Source organism: Tuber melanosporum (genome assembly GCF_000151645.1).
Source record: "Tuber melanosporum whole genome shotgun sequence assembly, scaffold_93, strain Mel28".
Lineage (NCBI taxonomy): Eukaryota > Fungi > Ascomycota > Pezizomycetes > Pezizales > Tuberaceae > Tuber > Tuber melanosporum.
The window spans coordinates 348,805-368,431 of NW_003299143.1; the positions used below are offsets into that span (position 1 = coordinate 348,805).

Below are 19,627 nucleotides of genomic sequence, written 5' to 3' on the forward strand. Positions count from 1 at the left end.
TGTTCCATAACTCGTAATCAAGTCATGTATGAAACATAACCAATCGTAACATAGCAGGTCATGTAACCTAAATGAGTTATTTACATGAAACAATGACATACCAATGACTCATAATCATGAGTCATGTTAAAGAATTTTCTGTGCCAAGCCACATTCGTGATAATAGCACTCTGAGTTACCCAACAGAGTCGGGTAACTCTACCTGAACCCATTATCGAGCAATTCAGGTTAATATCGAAATTGACTACTTGGATTACCCTACCTAGTTCTGTAACCACCACTCGTTACTAGTATCAGACTTATATACTTCTTAGTAGGTTTATACCATGTCCAACTGTGATACCTAACTAATAGTACCTCTACTCTGTAGACTCTGGTCTGCCACCATTCCTACTACAGTAGTCTCTTGACACCGATATGGGTATTGGTTTGGCTAACTGTAATAGTACTCCGTAAAGTCTCGTTAGAGTAGCTACATTAACAGAGAGAAAGGCAACAAAGCAGAAGATATAAATTTATAACTGTCATATCCAAAAGCCAGTAGAAAATTGGTGGCCAGTTTTGTAGACATTTTACTTTTATAAAATAGTAACAAAGATACAGTCTGTAATATCTACTCTGACTTTATAGTGACTGTAGTCATCGGTAATCATAGTTATTGGAACCTCCACTTACTCAGATATGCTAAACACATGCCGGATTAATGGACCATTACTGCTTACCTTTCGAGTTTCTTGCACTCCGTAATTGTTTCCTCAAGTGTATGTATGGTACTTAAAGAAATGGAGAGTACTGTTGTACTGCCATTGGAGAGCAAGTACTTTCCCTTCGTAATCAGCTGGCCCACTAGAGACTTCATTCCATAGAAAGCTTTTTCATCTATCAGAGAGATTGGAAGGAAACTTGAATGTGGAGCTATTAAGTCAGGTCGTATCACATGCCCTGATTCCTAGGTTTTGGAGCTTCACTAAAAGTTGCAGAGATAGAAAATTGTTGTCCATATAAATATTAAAATGCTATCCTGATGTATAAGGAAGACAGCAAGGTAGGTGAAATACAGTTGAACCTGTAGCGGTAAGGTCATTTTAAGGCACTAGTCTTGTAAATGAATCTGATCAAGAGGCAAAAATCCAATCATATGTATAACCTATATTACATAAGAAGAAGACCTTGTATTCCTCCATGATGGACTTACTCGGAATATGATAGGTATGGTAGCTATAACCACCAAATCCAATTGTCATTTTGTTAACTATAATATTTGTGGCTGGTATATAGTATTTTTAACAAGACTGAATCATGGTATTAAGCAGCTGGAGTTTCTGAAACCATTCCTAGCAGGCTATCTAAAGTTTTAGATCAAAAAATATAGATATCACTTGATTTGACTGCAGTGCGGTAAACCTATCACATGAAATACTCTTCTATGATATTGTTAGAAATACCAGAACCCGATACCTGGGAACCACCCTAAGTAGGGTAACCTCACTTGGAATCGGAATCTCTGGTCTCCAACACCCGCCTCCGGCTCCCTTATGGGGCCCGCGCGTCATCACATATATCAATCTCATTTGCGTCCTGTGACTACATTACCACAAAATTGAAGGTGTTAAAATAACACAGTATACGTCGCCGCCGTCTGTCCGACCAGATCCCTTTCGCAGGATAAATGAGAGGGGACCTTCGGCTAGGCCTGGGAAGTGGAACAGAGTAATTCCATCAACCATTCAGAGAGTTACTAGGCTTCAAAGGTATGAGACCATTAGTATGGGCCATAGGAAACGGGACGATTTCGCATAATGAGATGGTATCAAATAGTAAAGGATCTCTACTAGAGACCGATACAATTGCATACACCAGAAGAGTCTAGAACCCCAAAAGACACTACCAAAGAAGCTAATGAACTTCATGGAGTGTTGCAACTGGGTTCCGGAACACATTGTAGTCATGAGGTAATTCTCAATTACTGCAATAGTTACTGAAACCTACGACCCAGAGAGCAACCAAAGGTTGCCAACCGAGGGATTAATTACCAGTCTAGTGGAGTGGCTTCCTGCGAGTGAATAGGAAGTCACCCAAAGAAAATCTATCGGTTAGGTATGGAGTTACAAAGGGGTTAGAATCAAATGACCTACAATGGTTGTAATGAGAACCACCTTTGCAGATATAGCCATGGATAAGACTGATCATTTTATCAATGGTGAAGACAATTGGAGCCAACTCAGTTCGACTTAAGAACTAAGCTATAAGTCTAAAAACTCTGCTAATTGGGATATTACTATTGGGGACAGTACGTTTCCTAAAAAGAAATATCGTAATTACCGAAGAGGGTGTGATGGTTTTCAGGGTCCACAGGTGTTTGCACCTTGGAAGAAAACTCGACATTGTGAGTTACGATTGAAGAAGTACATAGTTGTATGATAAAGAGATGTAGTCCGCGAACACTCAGATGCGGAATATAAATATCGAAGTGCCTCCCAAGCTTTAGACATCATCAAGCAACAGAGAAGAGACCTTAATAATATAATATTGTTTTTACGATTTTACCCTACTTTACCTACTTTACTTCACTCCTAGTAGTCATAAACGAAACGAGCCAAGTGCCAAGCCTTCCTAGACAATCTCCATCTACAAAAACGAATCTCAATTGGCCTAGACAATCTTGAAGTCTATCAGGTTGTCTCCACCTAACAGTATATTGTTAGATCTTCTTGTTACCAAGGCTCTCTAATCGGTTACCACTTGCCTGGGTTTGATTCACACTTTCAGTAAAGTCATTGATACTACAGTCGCGCCTAGCATATCCTTGAAGAACTATTCCGAACCAATTCAATTTTCGAACCACCGACTAAGGTTCACTTGCCATCTATCGGTCAAGTGTTTTCTAGTCAGTTTGAGCTTTCAGAAGTACCATTTCTGTTACAAGAAGCTGCTTCATGGTATACCAACCGCAACCTAGTTCCTATGGAGGAACAATTTCAAAGAATATACGAAACCTGGTACGGACCAGAATTCAGTTGGAAATCCTTCCTTGACTGTGATACCAGTGAGGAAAGTTCTCTCAGCAGCAGATTCTCTGCTACTATACCTCTAGCGTGGAGACTCGGAACTCATCCGAACTACCATTAAGATCTATTTCCTCCTACCGCATAACGCGGCCAGGACACCAAGTGTCCCGCCGCCTATTCTACTTAAACGGAAACCTCCCAGAATGTGGGCTTCATAGTCCGCTTACGAGAAAAAGAAGCTTGCAAACGAGCAAGAGAGATGGCTCAACCTCCTAAGCAGATCCTTCCAGGAGAACCAATGGATACCTCAGGAGATGATCACTCTACAAGTTTCAGTCATTCTTCCTCTCTTCCTCCCGCTCTTCAGAAACCTATTGGAGGACCAGAGGACAGGGCTCACAGTGTCCCTCCGTCCTCAAGAGCCCCTTCTCCCGCTTCACGATCTACCACACCACGTCCAAATACCCATGCAGCAGATCTCGCAAGACTTGCTGCTGGGGTAGGAATTGTCATAGGTCAAATCCAACAAGATATATCAACCAGTATTGATACTGCCAATATTGCCTTTGACACGCTATCAGCAGATTCTCAAGCCAATGTACGAGGACTGATAGCCATCCAGCAACGATTGTTGAAAGGACAAGATATACATGACAATGACATTGCTATTATGTTACGTCAGTGTACAATGGTAGAAGTGAATGTCCGAGAGATCCAAGAAAGGATCAACAGGGAGATTGCCACCAAATTGGCCGCACAACATGCACGACAAGAGTATCACGAAGGGGTAACCACCCAACTGCAGTGAGAAGCTCTAGAATGAGACCTCACCCTAGAACGTGCTTTCCAAGAGTTCAGAGCACAACCGACTCAGCAAAATTCCGCAATGCGAACCTTGATATCCAATCTGGCTGCAAGGCAAGAAAGGGACTCAGAGCGGTATAGCAACTTTACCCATACTATCCAGAAGGATCCAACCCACATATCCGATACCCTATCACTAGTTCTTAACAAGCTTAAGGCACTAGATAGTGGACAACCAGGTGGTCGGCACGCTATGTTGGAATCAGTCCCAGAAGAATGAGAAGAGACTGCAGAATGAGGGGAACCTGAGGAAATCCCTCCTCAAGACAAAGGGAAACCGAGAGAAGGAGAAAAGCGTGGAGTAGGACCATCCAGATTCAAACAGAGATTAACCCCTGAACAGCGTGGAACAGCTGATGTACTTGCAGAAGCATTGGCTCAAACAGTTAAACGACCAGCAGACTCACCCCCATTTTTCGAAGCAAAGACCAGTCAATGCGTTTACCATTGGTTAATCCAATGTGTAGACTACTTCTAACGAAACCCAAGAATCTGGGATGATGATCGAGAATGCATCATTTACGTCTTGGGAAGGACAAAAGAGGATCAGGTCAGTCCAATAGCTGTATGGTATCAACGCGTAATGGATGGTCTCCGAGGAGAAGAACAAGACCCGGAGCTATCTTCCTGGACTCGCTTTGAGCACGAATTCACTTGTCGGTACACCCCTCTCGAAGAAGTACGAAAGGCCATACAGGATATGGAATCTGTAGAGTATAAAAATGATATTCAGACCTTCATGGGGAAAATGCATAATCTGAATCTCCACGTCCGATTAATAGGACCAGCCTGGCGAATGGCATGTGATAGGAAGTTGCCCTCCAAGATTAGGTGGCGACTCTCCTTAAACAAGTATGATACCGATGCCGAATGGGAAAAGGCAGTCCGGGAAGCAGGAAGGGATAAGGAGGAACAACAGGAATGGGACCACCTGGACCGAGACAAATCAAAACCCATAAGGACGTCTTCAGACAAGAAACCTGCAGACAAAATTCAACCAAAGGAAAAAAGGGAGAAACCCTTCATAAAGGGAGGTAGTCCCTCCAGAAAAAGGAAACGGGGACTGGAACCCAATAAACCGGTAAAGAAATCTACTGGAACTACGAAGTTAACACACACAAACTTCAAAGCTACCCATGAAGGAATCCCTCAGTCAACTATCGATGAAAGAAAGCGGGATAGCAATTGTACTCGTTGTGGTAAGAAAAACCACAACTACAAAACCTACTGGGGACAAATTCAGGTGTCTAGAACAAGAGCAGATGACCGTCTATTCAAGACACTAAGGCCTAGAAGGGTGGCAACAGTTAACCGTCCCAGAAAGATTTCTGCCGCCCAAGTTCCAAGAGGTAATAAACTCTGGGAACTAGGCGATGATGAAGAGATGACTTAGGTCATCTCAATGGTACCGACAACTACAGTGTTCGGGTAGTCTAGAAGAGACATACTCTCTAGGAATCGAAATCAACGGCAAATTAAGAGTATATTGAATTGAAGAAAATGAGCTTGTGATTATGACCTGAGTGGGAGTACACGTGTCCCTCTTGCCGAAAGGACAAGGGGATTAATAAAGAGCAATGTACGCATTGGTGGCACCTCTATGCTTCCCAAGGGAGTGACACAAGCTCGGCCTAATGACCTGACGCATGACCATTAGGGTAGTCAGGCACGTGACCTAGATACTGAAAGGTCTCCGATAAGGACCAAAGCCTGGACAGGAAACAGACAGCACCAAGCATTCTGGAGGGAGCGACAGTAGGGCTAAGATGAAGGATCTGGAGGATAAGCGAAGCACATCTTCGATCTACACGAGAAATAGGTACAAGAGCTCTATACCTTACCTTTAGTTACTGCTTCTTAGGTACCACGCTGGTACCGAACGGAACTCGATACAGTGAGGACACTGTCCACAGTTAAGCGAAGGTGGAGAATAAGCCCGGGAAGGTTATCAAAGAGACAGCCGACCAGCCCTACGCACCCGGCTTTTGTTTCCATGATATCTGGATGATGGCAGAGACCCCCTAGATTGGTTCCACAGGAAGTATAAGTGGAAGGTTTGGGAACCCCTCAGCAGGGGGTAAAGACCACTAGTAGTAGGCTGCCTGATATACCAAGTGGAAACAAGTTTGTCTGAGGAGACCTAAATGGTCAAAACTGCGTGGGCGCAGTAACAAACATCTCAGTTGATATCAATCCTCAGATATGTCGAAACGACAAAACAACGATTCGATACCTTACCTAAAAAGGCACACTTTGAGTGCACCAAAGCCTACAAGATATGAGTGTCCTGAGGGACATGCTTACATTCACGTTATAAACCCAAATCGTCAGCGCTACAAAACACCAGTACTATTAGATTCAGGATCCAATGTGTTCCTAATCAACAAAGAACTCGTAAAAGAATTAAAAATCCCATTCACAGAGAGACCAAATCCGGTCAACATTCAGGGCTTCGATGGAGTATCAACTCCATCGGGAGGAAAGTTCTATACACATCCAACTTGGCTTGAAATAGGACGAAACAAACACATGTCTGAAGTTGCGTGCGAAATCGCAGCAGCAGGCGATTATGGGATGATAATCCCTTTCGGGTGGTGGCATTCAGAGCACCCCTTATCCAACATTGAAGAACCTACAAAATGGGAATTTCAGGACTCTAAATGCAAGAACTGCGTGGAAGAAGAGGATTAAGGAATTGCAGATATGTTCGAATATGATGAAACTGTCGCTTGGGATGAGAACGTGATCCAAATAGGAAAAATCGGAGTTGCAGAAGATCCTAATGATATCAACTTCGATTCCATTCCAAAACACTACTGGAAATTCAAGAAATTATTTCTCCTACAAACGGCAGCAAAGTTAGCCCCTAGGAGAACCTGCAATCATGAAATTAAATTAATCGAGGGAGTGAAACCCTCTTGGGGACCGATTTATCCTCTGTCTGATAAATAACTTAAGTTGTTACGAGAATAGCTCCATGACATGTTACGACAAGGAAAGATCACGAAGAGTCAATCGCCTTTTAGTGCCCCAATTCTCTTTACACCAAAGGCAGATGGAAGACTACGACTAGTGGTAGACTACCGAAACCTGAACAAGATAACCATCTGGAACAAATACCCACTACCATTAATGTCAGAGTTCTGTGATCGCGTGGCAGGAGCTAGCATCTTTTCCAAAATTGATTTAAAAGACAACTACAATCTCATCCGAATTAAAGAAGGGGATGAATGGAAAACCGCTTTCCGATCGCGCTATGGACATTACGAGAATATGGTCATGCCTTTCGGATTAGCCAACGCTCCAGCCACATTTTAGGACATGATGAATGAGGTCCTTTCTGGAATATCTAGATCCGGGTGTCGTATGTTATTTGAACAACATTCTCATTTATTCCAGAAATGAGAAGGAACATATCGAGCTCGTAACAAAAGTGTTACAATGATTAACAGATTTCCAACTCGCAATATTAATTCAGAAATCTTTCTTCCACGTTAAAAAGGGGGAATTCTTAGCCTTCATGATAGCTATTGATGGGGTATCCATGAGTACCCGAAAGGTGGACTCAGTGTTAAACTGGAAATCACCTATGTCGGTTAAAGAAGTCCAAATATTTCAAGGATTTGCTAATTTCTACCGACGTTTTATAGAAAACTTCTCTAAAATTTGTGCTCCTGTTACGGAAACATTGAAAGGCGATCCAAAGAAGTTCTGGTGAGGCCCGGAACAGGAAAGGGCCTTCTAGGAGCTTAAAAGAAGATTTACTTTGGCTCCAATTTTGCACTATTTTTTCCCAGAGAGAGAAACAGTGGTGGAAACAGATGCTAGTGCCTTTGCCTTAGGCTGCATCCTATCCCAATTTGTGGAAAAAAGACTACATCCTGTAGCTTTTCATTCCCGCAAGCTGAATTCCTGCTTCAAACGAAATTATGAGATCCACAACAAAGAACTATTGGCGATATTGGAAGCTTCAAAGAATGGCACCAATACCTGGTTGGAACTGAAAAACCTATAACTGTATATACCGATCACCAAAACCTTCAATATTTCCTCAGCTCAAAGGTCTGGAGCGGACGCCAAATCCGTTGGGTGCGGAGGTTAGTGGATTACAACTTCAGAATTGTTTACCGCCCAGGAACAAGAAGGGGAAAACCTGATGCACTCAGTCGACAGCCGGAGTACTGTTCTGAGGAGGGAGCTGCATATCGTGAACAGGCAATATTGAAACCCAAACATTTCCAAATCAGTTCAGCAACAAGAACTGCAAAAGGGGAAATTCAAATATGCTTAATAGCGGGCAGCAAAATGAATGATACAAGCATAGGTGATATACAGGAAACTCCTAACTGGAATGACTCAGACTCGGTAATTCGAGTAAAACGGATAGACACCAGGGCAAGATTGCTAACTAAAGGCTCAAGAATGGTAGCAGGCCATGATCTCTACGCAATACAGGAAAACACAGTCCCAGCATGAGGACAATTAGTTGTTGGAACCGGTATTGCAATTGGTATACCAACTGGAACGTATGAAAGGATTGCGCCTGGAAGCGGACTCGCAGTCAAAAGCTGTATCTCTACCAGTGCTGGCGTAATCGACGCAGATTATACCGGCGAACTTAAGGTACTGCTATACAACCACCGAGATGCAGACTGTCACATCAAGGCAGGCAATCGAATTGCCCAACTGGTGATAGAAAAAATTAATACCGCAGAGATGATAGAAATAGACAACCTAGAGAATACCGAAAGAGGTACATCAGGATTCGGCAGCACAGACATCGCAACAAGGGCTATTACTATCCGAGAATTAGAACCGGTAGTCACCCAACTACTTGCATCAATAAACCAAAATATATATTGGTATGATGCAGCCGAAGTACCCGAACGAACACTCATGACTAGCGCTATATTGGCCCGTAAGGAACTAAAGAAATTCAACCCGGAATTTCTAGAGCAAGTCCTAAAAGATATCCCAGGGGATAGAGAATGGCTTAAAAGAAGAAATGAGTTAGAAAGCTTACGAGACCATGGCAAACCTTTCCCGAAAGACTAGACCCTATCCGACGAGTTGCTTTACTACAAGCAAAGACTATTCGTACCAAAAAATCAGGACCTTTATACGACAATAGCTGAAGGATGTCATGATGCTAAAATAGCAGGACACTTCGGACAAGAAAAAACCCTTGAGATAATTATGAGGGATTTTTAGTGGAAAGGCCTGGCAGATTGGGTAAACGATTACGTACTGTCGTGTGATGATTGTCAACACAACAAATCCCCACGATACGCGAAGTATGGTCTACTACAACTGCTGTCAATACCCAACGCAGCGTAGGCATCAATTTCAGTTGACTTTATTACACAGTTACCACAAAGTCAAGGATGTACCCAAATCATAGTAGTGGTTGACCGATTCACAAAGATGGTTCACTTCGTCGGATTGGAAGGAACAACCACCGCAAAAGATATGGCAACAGCCTTTACAAAGAAAATATGGAAGCAAAATGTCTTACCAGCAGAAATTGTCTCAGACATGGATTCAAAGTTTGCAGGAGAATTCTGGAAATCCCTATGCAAAACACTTAATATAAGAAGGAGGATTTCTATAGCGTATCATCTTCAAACAGATGGACAAACTGAGCGACCCAACCAAGTGCTGGAAGGTTACCTGCAAGGTTTTGTCAACTATGATCAGGATGACTGGTACCAACTGTTACCTCTAGCCGAACATGCTTATAACAACTCAGTAACTAGTGCACATGGGATGACACCCTTCTACGCAAACTACGGATTCCATCCACAAACTGAATGGATGAAGGAATGCGAGGCACAACATCCAGGAGCCACACTATATGCAAACTGGATAAAAACGATTCACGAGCAAGCAAGAGAGTCGCTCCAACAGACGCGAGAAGCTATGGCCCAATACTACGATAGGAAGGCCAAGGAGCAACCTGACTTTAAAATTGGCGATAAAGTAATGTTAAATCCAAAGAACATTCGTACAAGCTGAAAGTCAATGAAACTCAGTCCTAAATTATATGGACCATTCGTGATCTTGGAGAAACGAGGAAACCGCGCCTGCAAACTCAATATCTCAGATCAATAGAACATACACCCAGTATTCCACGTATCTCTATTAGAACCCTACAGAGAGTTGGTGCGTGTGAACCGACAACAACCTCCCTAAGAGTTCAAGGATATTGAGGGCGACTTACAATGGAAAATAGAGAAAATTGTAAGAAGCGAGTTACACTCTTACAGAATAAGAGTACACGGTCGCTACTAAGAGGTACGCGAACTATGGTACTTTGTTAAATGGCAAGGATATTCTGAAGATGAGAACACCTGGGAACCTACCACTGGTATGGATAATGCAAGGGAAATGGTGGATGAATTTCACCGTGATAATCCGGAAATGCCAAGGCGAGCAGAGGAAGGACGATAAGAGAAAGGTTTTCCTACCGTGGCCAAGCAAATGCGGAAGGTTTTTTACCCTACTCTCATCAGGTCCGAAAAGGAAGTTAATGGTTAAATTATGTTTATATTTATTTTTTTTATTATTATTTTTATGTACCAAAAGGCATTAGGAGCGAAGCCTTAAGAGGAGGGAGCTCATGTTCGGAATACCAGAACCCGATACCTAGGAACCACCCTAAGTAGGGTAACCCCACTTGGAATTGGAATCTCTGGTCTCCAACACCCCCCTCTGGCTCCCTTACGGGGCCCGCGCGTCATCACATATATCAATCTCAGTTGCATCCTGTGACTACATTACTACAGAATTGAAGGTATTAAAATAACACAGTATATGTCGCTGCCGTCTGTCCGACCAGATCCCATTCGCAGGTTATATGAGAGGGGACCTTCGGCTAGGCCTGGGAAGTGGAACAGAGTAATTCCATCAGCTACTCAGAGAATTACTAGGCTTCAAAGGTATGAGACCTTTAGTATAAGCCGTAGGTAACGGGACGATTTCGCATAATGAGATGGTATCAAATAGTAAAGGATCTCTACTAGAGACCGATACATTTACATACACCAGAAGAGTCTAGAACTCCAAAAGACACTACCAAAGAAGCCAACGAACTTCACGGAGTATTGCAACTGGGTTCCAGAACACATTGTAATCATGAGGTGATTCTCAATTACTACAATGGTTACTGAAACCTGCGACCCAGAGAGCAACCAAAGGTTGCCAACCGAGGGATTAATTACCAGTCTAGTGGAGTGGCTTCCTGCGAGTGAATAGGAAGTCACCCAAAGAAAATCTATCGGTTGGGTATGGGGTTACAAAGGGGTTAGAATCAAATGACCTACAATGGTTGTAATGACGACCTCCTTTGCAGATATAGCCATGGATAAGACTGATCATTTTATCAATGGCGAAGACAATTGGAGCCAACTCAGTTCAACTTAAGAACTAAGCGATAAGTCTAAAAACTCTGCTAATCGGAATATTACTATTGGGGACAGTACGTTTCCTAAAAAGAAATATCGTAATTACCGAAGACAGTGTGATGGTTTTCAGGGTCCACAGGTGTTCGCACCTTGGAAGAAAACTCGACGTTGCGAGTTACAAGTGAAGAAGTACATAGTTGTATGATAAATAGATGTAGTCCGCGAACGCTCAGACGCGGAATATAAATATCGAAGTGTCTCCCAAGCTTTAGACATCATCAAGCAACGGAGAAGAGACCTTAACAATATAATATTGTTTTTACGATTTTACCCTACTTTACCTACTTTACTTCGCTCCTAGTAGTCATAATCGAAACGAGCCAAGTCCGAGCCGTCCTAGACAATCTCCGTCTACAAAAACGAATCTCGATTGGCCTAGACAATCTTGAAGTCTATCAAGTTGTCTCCGCCTAACAGATATCCTCCTCTCTCTTTTCAAAACCTACTACTTCCTCCTTCTCTCTTGGCTCCCATATAAATTAAAAGAGCTAAAAAAACATTTATCACAGCAGCTATCATCTTCTTCCCTGGATGACCCTAAAGGTGATGCTCATTAGCAGTTTAATTTCCTGCCCTTATACCTTTTTCCTCAGTATTCGAATTTGTTTTTTTTATCAAGACAACTACTACCTTGAAATCCGAAAGAAGTTTAAATATATGTAGGCTTGTATCCTGAACCTCAGAGACCACTCATAGAAGTTATAGTTATAGAACATAGTTAACAGAGAAGCAAGTGGCATATGCAGTTGGGAGAACAGACTCAGATTCTTCCTCCCCCTTCATCCGCATAACTTGATCTTTGGTTTTCACATGCCATTTTCGCTTTGCTTTGATTTTAAATAAAGAATTGACCAGAAGAGAAGTCAGAGGTTCTCGTACTTTATTTTGATAGAACATGGTATACATTTTGGTTATTTGTATTGTGAGCTCCTGGTATTCCACAACATAATACACGATTTCTGAAGTACTGACATTGCCATCCTACATTTTAGCTATTCCCTTTACAAAATAGTGTCATCTATAATAGGATTGGCACAGCTGGTGAAGAATTTTACTATTTTATACCACTCAATGGATAGTGTCAAGTGGAGACAACCTGTATAGACTCAAGCACATTTAGGCTAATTTAGATCCGTTTTTAGGGCCCGAGATTTGTCTAGGAAGGCTCACAGTGTATTTGTTTCGTTTATGACTACTAAGAGTAAGTAAAGTAGAATAGAATCCCTTAAACAATATTATATTATTAAGGTCTCTTCTCCATTCCTTAATGATGTCTAAAAGCTTCCGAGACAGTTCAATATTTATATCCCACATTTCAGTATTCTCGAACTACATCTATCTCTCATATAAATTATGCACCTCTGTAAGGTTCAGTTATAATGTCTGGCATTTTCCAAATGTTCAAATACCAGAAGACCCTGAAAACTATTATACCCTCTCCTCGTAATTACTATTCTATTTCTTAAATAATGTCATTATCCCTAGTAGTAAATTCCTAATATACAGAGTTTTTATGCTATGAACTAGTTCTTAATTTAAACTGTGTTGGCCCTAATTGCTTTTAACATTGATGAAAAAATCAGTTTCATCTTAGAATTACATTTTATTATTCTGCCAGAAGTCAAAATCTCTAGTTGTGATAACTTAACAACTAAAATGTAGAATCTTTCCCAATAACTTTCCTTGTACAGAGGAAAAGTCCTTCTATAGGATATGGTCATAATACTTCCATCAGTAACTCTTAATCATCCTATGTAGTAGGGGGTTAGCTATCATATAGTATTGGTGATAATTCCCTCAACCCTGATGCATTCCTACCTAGTTGTAATACTTTGTGAAAACCTTTAATTTCTCCAATAGTACTCCCTGGAGTTCTAAACTCTTCTAAGTATTAATAGGTAGATGTAAATATGTAGGCTTTTTGTAACAGATCCTTCTATATTCGCTATCATATCTTTGTACAAAAATGTCCTGTTATTTACAGTTTATGTCAAAAATATTCTATCTTTGAAGTCTAGTAACTCTCTGAGTCATTGATAGGATTCACTCTGTTCTACTTCCCAGACTGTACCAGAGATCCTCTGTCATATATCTTGTGAATGAGTTATAGTTGAATAGACAGCAGTGACATATATAGTATTATTCTGATACCTTCAGATCTATAACATTATAGTCACAGGATGTAACTGATTTTGATTTATGTTTGATATTGTGTAGGCCCTGTAAGGAGACCGAAGAGGAGTATTGGAAACCAGAGATTCTGATTTTGAGTAAAGTTACCCTACTTGAAATAATTCCTAGGTATCAGATCCTGGTACTACTCCTAACATGTAGTCTTTCAAAAGGCAAGGATCAATCCAGACCATTTGCTTATTGTATACAAATCTCATAACAATTCTTGAATGCTCACTGGTATTTGGTATGAGTTTTTAGAAAAGCTCAATGAGAATATGAGGGTTTAAGGTAGATATATTGTTCTAATAACTAATAATGTATCAACCTGTTAGGCAGAGACAGCCTGATAGACTTCAGAATTGTCTAGGCTAATCAAGATTCATTTCTGTAAATGGAGATTGTCTAGGAAGGCTCGAATTCGCTTGTTTTGTTTATAACTACTAAGAGTAAAGTAAAGTAGGTAAAGTATGATAGAATCATAAAAACAATATTATATTGTTAAGGTCTCTTCTCTGTTGCTTGATAATTTCTAAATGCTTGGGAAGCACTTTGATATTTATATTCTGTATCTGAGTGTTTACAGACTACATCTATCTATTATACAACTATGTATCTCTCTAATTGTAATTCACAACGTTGGGTATTCTTGAAAGATGCGAATACCTAGAGATCTCAAAAATCACCACACCCATTTCAGTAATTATGTTATAACTATCTAAGAACTATGCTGTTCCCAATAATAAATTCCCAATCATTAGACTCTTTAGACTTATAGCCTTAGTTTTCAAGTTGAACTAATTTGGACTCAATTGTCTCCGTTATTGATGAAATGATCAGTTTCATCTGTGAGTTGTATCTGCGAAGGTAGCCATCATCACAACCTTTCTAGGTTGTCTGACTCTAGACCTTCATAACTTCCTACCCAACCAACAGATATCTTGTGTAGGATTTCCTACTAATTCGCAGGGAGCTATTCCACAGGACTGATAGATAATCCCATGGTTGGCAATCCATGGCTGCTCTGAGTAGTAGGGTTTCAATCGTTGTTCTAGTATTGGAGTTTATTCCTACAGACACGACGTATTCCAAAACCTAGTTGTAATACTCTGTGAAGTCTATTGGTTCCTGTACTAGTATTCCTTGGAGTTCTAGACTCTTCTAGTTATCGTAGTGTGGGTACGAATGCGTTGGTTTCTCATTGAGATTCTTTATCATTTAATATCATCTCTTTGTACGAAATTGTCCTATTACTTATAGTACATACAAAAGAAGTCACATTTTTGAAGCCTAGTAACTTTCTGAGTAGTTGACAGATTTACTCTATTCCACTTCCCAGACCTAGCCGAAGGTTCCTTCTCATATATCCTACAAATACAATCTGGTCAGACAGACAGTAGTAATGTATACAGTGTTATTCCTACACCTTTCACTCTATGGCATTACAGTCACAGGATGCAACTGAGATCAATATGTATAGTGACGTGCTAGCTCTGTGAGGAGGCCAGACGGGGGTGTTGGAGACCATGGTTTCCAATTCTGATAGGGGTTATCCTACTTAAGATAGTTCTTACGTATCGGATCCCTGTATTCATAACACAACTCATCTGTCTTCAGAAAAGCTATCAATGGAATATACTTGTCCTAAATACCCTATATTGGATAATATTATCCTATTCTATTTATCTTCAAATACAACAGCTTGATTAGAGTGGCTTGATATTGGAATTATTCAATCCTTAAAGACAGGCTATTGATGATAATATGTTACCCATATGATAGACTTTTTTGAAAGAACTGGAACCACTACTTTAAAGCTTAATGTACTACAAGTCAATTATATAATAGCTGTATAATGGTAGAAACCATCCACTAGTGTTATTTTTCATTGCTGGTAAAGGTGGAATTGGTAGAAGCCATTGACCACAACTTACATGACTCCTATACTGAGTATATGGAAAAGATTTGCCAAGTAATCCAGATATCCATTAGCTCTCTTTTTAACTTTAGCTATAATAGTCAGCAGGTAGATAGACTTGTTAACTAATTTATAGATTACAATGAAGATTCTCTAGACATTAATACAAGTCCAAATAGTATATCGACAACAGATATTATACATGACTTACACAATCGAGATTACAGCAGTAGTAGTAATAGTAATTCCTCAACCCATCGCATCACTGGAAACAATTCACTTGAGACAATCTCTATCCCTCTTACAAAGGCACATATTAGCTGCATTTTTACCCTTCTTGAAAGATTTCCTACCAATATACTTCCTGTCTCTGGATCCTTATTCCAGATACCTACAGTATTCAACCAACTTCAAAAAATACACCAAAACTTTCAGGAGCATGAAGTTAAGAACAAAAAACAAGTTAACCTTAATGATTGGCTTCAACTTGGTTTCTTATGACCAGCAGGTGCTAGTACAATATCTTCAGAGTTAATCCCAGAGCTATTGAATACTGCCAAATTGATTATCAACATCAGAACCTTCTTCTCAACTCTTCCACTTTTTCCCTATTGTCTTTGCTCTCATGCTGGACCCACCTTCAGACTATTCACAGAGTCTCTATCTGGCTGAGTCTCTTGGGCCTCAGTTCTAGCCTGAACTTAGAGGTAATATCATTCCTGGTTGGATGTTAGATAATGAGTGGAATTGTGATACTGCATACCCTTAATTGGAGTACAGTATTCTCACTTGTCCATAAATTGAATAGTCTATAAATCTCACTTCTTTTGTTCCTTATAGCCGTTGAAATTTACATGAGTTTTGATTTTTATACCCCTGCATATTTACTATTCCCTGTTCACTACACTATAGGGTTTTTTTCCACTATAGCTAACATAATATTTGTGCGAACCCGTTTTTCCTGTGCGCTCGGTTTACTATAACCAGGGATTCACTACAACAAGGTTTACTATGGTCAGGTGCGACTGTATATAGATGCTACTGCTCACTTAATTAGGTGAATTAATCACAAGTATTTCTACCAATCTGCTTTCATCCCCTTTACCTCCTCACTAGAAACATGCCTACAACATCCTCTTTGCATCTGCGTGGTCTGTATTGTTATTAAAATCATTCCTGTTCATTAAATTCCACAAGAGCTAATTACTTGGTATTTACGTATTCTGTGAATCATCACTATAACCTGATATTCTTTCACCATAAGCTTTTTATTTTTATTTTTTATTTTATTTTCATTTTTACCCGTGCTGAGGGTCTGATTTTTGTCGTTCGTTATAGCCAGGTGCAACTGGGCGCCCTGATTTACTCGACACGTGAGTTTTCGGTAGTGTCTCGTGCCCGTCCCTTTGGCCGCGAAATTTTTCGCGTTAAACGGACTGTATCGTGTCCTACTTTGTGTCTTGCCAAAAAATGGCCCTTTTCCCTTTGACCTACGGTATCATACCATACTTGTGGTGATGGTATCTAATCGGGTGGTCTGGCAACTAGGGATTTCTGTGCAAAACCTGTGACGTGATTTTAGCGCACCGTACCTGCTTGCAATGGTTTCACTGCGGGACGGAAGATAAGGAAGAAGAAAAAAAGGTTTCCTTGAGGTTTGCAATCACCAGTAACATACTGTATTGTACGACCACAACATTTACTCCACTGACGAAGCATCCTCAATCTAGCCTATCGCAATCCCTTACTCATCTCCATCGAATTCTAGAGGAGAGACGATGCTACGGGGTGGGCTATTAATCGGTCGCCGACTTACCCTCCAGCAGAGTCCTCTTGCTGGACGGCTTGCTCGACGAAGTTATGCCACCACCGATTTTCGCCAACTACCTCAACCCGGGGACAAACTCAATGGATTTACGGTTCGAAAGGCAAAGAGTGTCCCCGAGCTTGAGTTAGCGGCAGTCCAGCTTGTCCATGATAAGACTGGTGCTGATTATATGCATGTTGCGAGGGAGGATAAGAACAACGTTTTCGCCATCGGGTTCAAGACAAACCCGGATGATGATACCGGTGTACCGCATATCCTGGAGCATACAACTTTGTGCGGATCAAATAAGTATGTTTAACTGCCATGGTGGGGCGTGTGCAACGGCTAATTCGGTTGTGCTCCAAGATATCCCGTTCGTGATCCATTTTTTAGAATGTTAAATCGAAGTTTATCGTAAGTCCTTCTATGGATCGATGGTAATGGATTGAGCCGAGTTTATACTAATTATCCATAGGAATTATATGAATGCCTTCACTTCGAGCGACCATACCACCTACCCATTTGCCACCACAAATGCTGTCGATTATGAGAACCTAAGGGATGTCTATCTTGATGCAACACTTCATCCTTTACTCAAAGAAACCGACTTCAGGCAAGAGGGCTGGCGGATTGGACCAGGGGATGTCGCAGATCCTAAATCACCTCTCCTTTTCAAAGGGGTTGTCTATAACGAAATGAAAGGGCAGATGTCTGATGCTTCGTATCTCTTTTACATTAGATTTCAGGATCACATCTTCCCAAGTATCAACAACAGCGGAGGGGACCCCGAAAAGATAACGGACTTGACATTGAAAAATTTGAGAGAATTCCACAAGAAACACTATCATCCTTCAAACTCGAAGATCTTCACATATGGGGATATTCCCATCGAGACTCATCTCAAGAAACTTAGCGACAGATTGAGTGCTTTCGAAAAGATAAGAGCTGATCAAGAGCTTCTCGAACCAATAAAACTCGATGCGCCGCAAAGACTACGAGTTTATGGGCCGCATGATCCACTCATGGACAAGGATTCTCAGCACAAGATCTCCGTATCCTGGATCATGAACAATACCTCCGATATTGTCGAGACCTTTTCGCTGAGGATTCTATCTAACCTTCTGCTTGATGGATATGGTTCGCCAATGTATCGAGGTCTTATTGAAGCCAAACTTGGATCAAACTTTTCACCAAACACTGGATACGATACCAGTTCTAAGACTGGTATATTTTCGGTCGGGCTGCAGAATGTTAGGCAAGAACATGTTCAACAAGTAGAAGATACGATCCACCGAGTCCTACAGGAGATGTGTGCCAAGGGTTTTGACCCCAAAAAGGTTGACGGAGTATTGCATCAACTAGAGTTGGGATTGAAACACGTAAGTTTACTCAATTCCGGCGCTCTTACGACTCTATTAACGGTTTTAATCTTACAGAAAACTGCCGACTTTGGGATGTCAATTATGCAAAGTCTCACATCTGGCTGGTTTAACGGCGTGGATCCGCTCGAGGCCTTGTCGGTTGAAGAAACAGTTTCAAAGTTTAAAGAATTATATGCCAAGGGCAGGTATCTTGAAGGGCTGCTCGAGAAATATTTTCTTAACAAGAATACTTTCACCTTTACCATGGCCCCCGATCGAGATTACTCGGAGGCCCTTGTAACTGAAGAAGCCACCCGGTTGAGCAGGGAGATCGCAAAATTTGGTGGCGAGATGGCGGCGCGAGAGATACTGACAAAGCAGGAAGCTGAATTAGCGGAGATTCAAGAGCGGGCTAAGAAACAAGATGTGAGCTGTTTGCCAACGTTGAAGGTGGAAGACATCCCGAGGAACATGGAAATGAAGGAGCTGAAAACTGGGGAGATTGAGGGCGTGCCAGTGCAGTGGAGGATTGCTCCTACCAATGGTATTACTTATTTTAGAGGTAAGCCCTTTAAACGGGGAAATCCCGGCGGAAATGCTGGGCTGTTTCTAATGGGAAAATAGCTGTTAGCGGTTTCAAGGACCTCCCGGAGGAGCTGAGAGTGTATTTGCCATTATTCACCGAGGCAATCCTCCGACTTGGCACTGGGAAGCGTTCGATGGAGGAGGTAGAAGATGAGATTAAACTCAAGACGGGCGGTATAAGGGCGTCGACTCATGTTTCGACTAATCACTCGAATCTTGAAGTCACAGAAGAAGGGCTTGTTTTCTCAGGATTTGCACTGGACAACAACATACCAGACATGTTTGAGCTTTTGCGGACGGTGCTGCTGGAGACAAACTTTGCCCAAGTGTCTAAGCTTCGAACATTGGTTCACGGAATTGCCAGTGGTTTTGTGAATAGCCTCGCAGTGAGTGGTCATGCGTATGCTAGGAGGCTGACATCCGGAACTACTAAGAGCCCCGAGTAGGCT

At 41.4% G+C, this 19,627-nt stretch overlaps 1 protein-coding gene; it reads left to right on the forward strand.

Moving 5' to 3' along the window:
- Positions 1-17,039: 17,039 nt before the first annotated feature.
- The window catches only part of GSTUM_00011995001 (uncharacterized protein), a 3,919-nt gene continuing 1,331 nt past the window's right edge, over positions 17,040-19,627 (forward strand). Inside the window, exons 1-5 of the mRNA XM_002842273.2 lie at positions 17,040-17,541; positions 17,599-17,646; positions 17,708-18,611; positions 18,669-19,155; positions 19,218-19,620. Of these exons, the coding sequence (XP_002842319.1) occupies positions 17,204-17,541; positions 17,599-17,646; positions 17,708-18,611; positions 18,669-19,155; positions 19,218-19,620 (2,180 nt within the window). The 5' untranslated portion in view covers positions 17,040-17,203.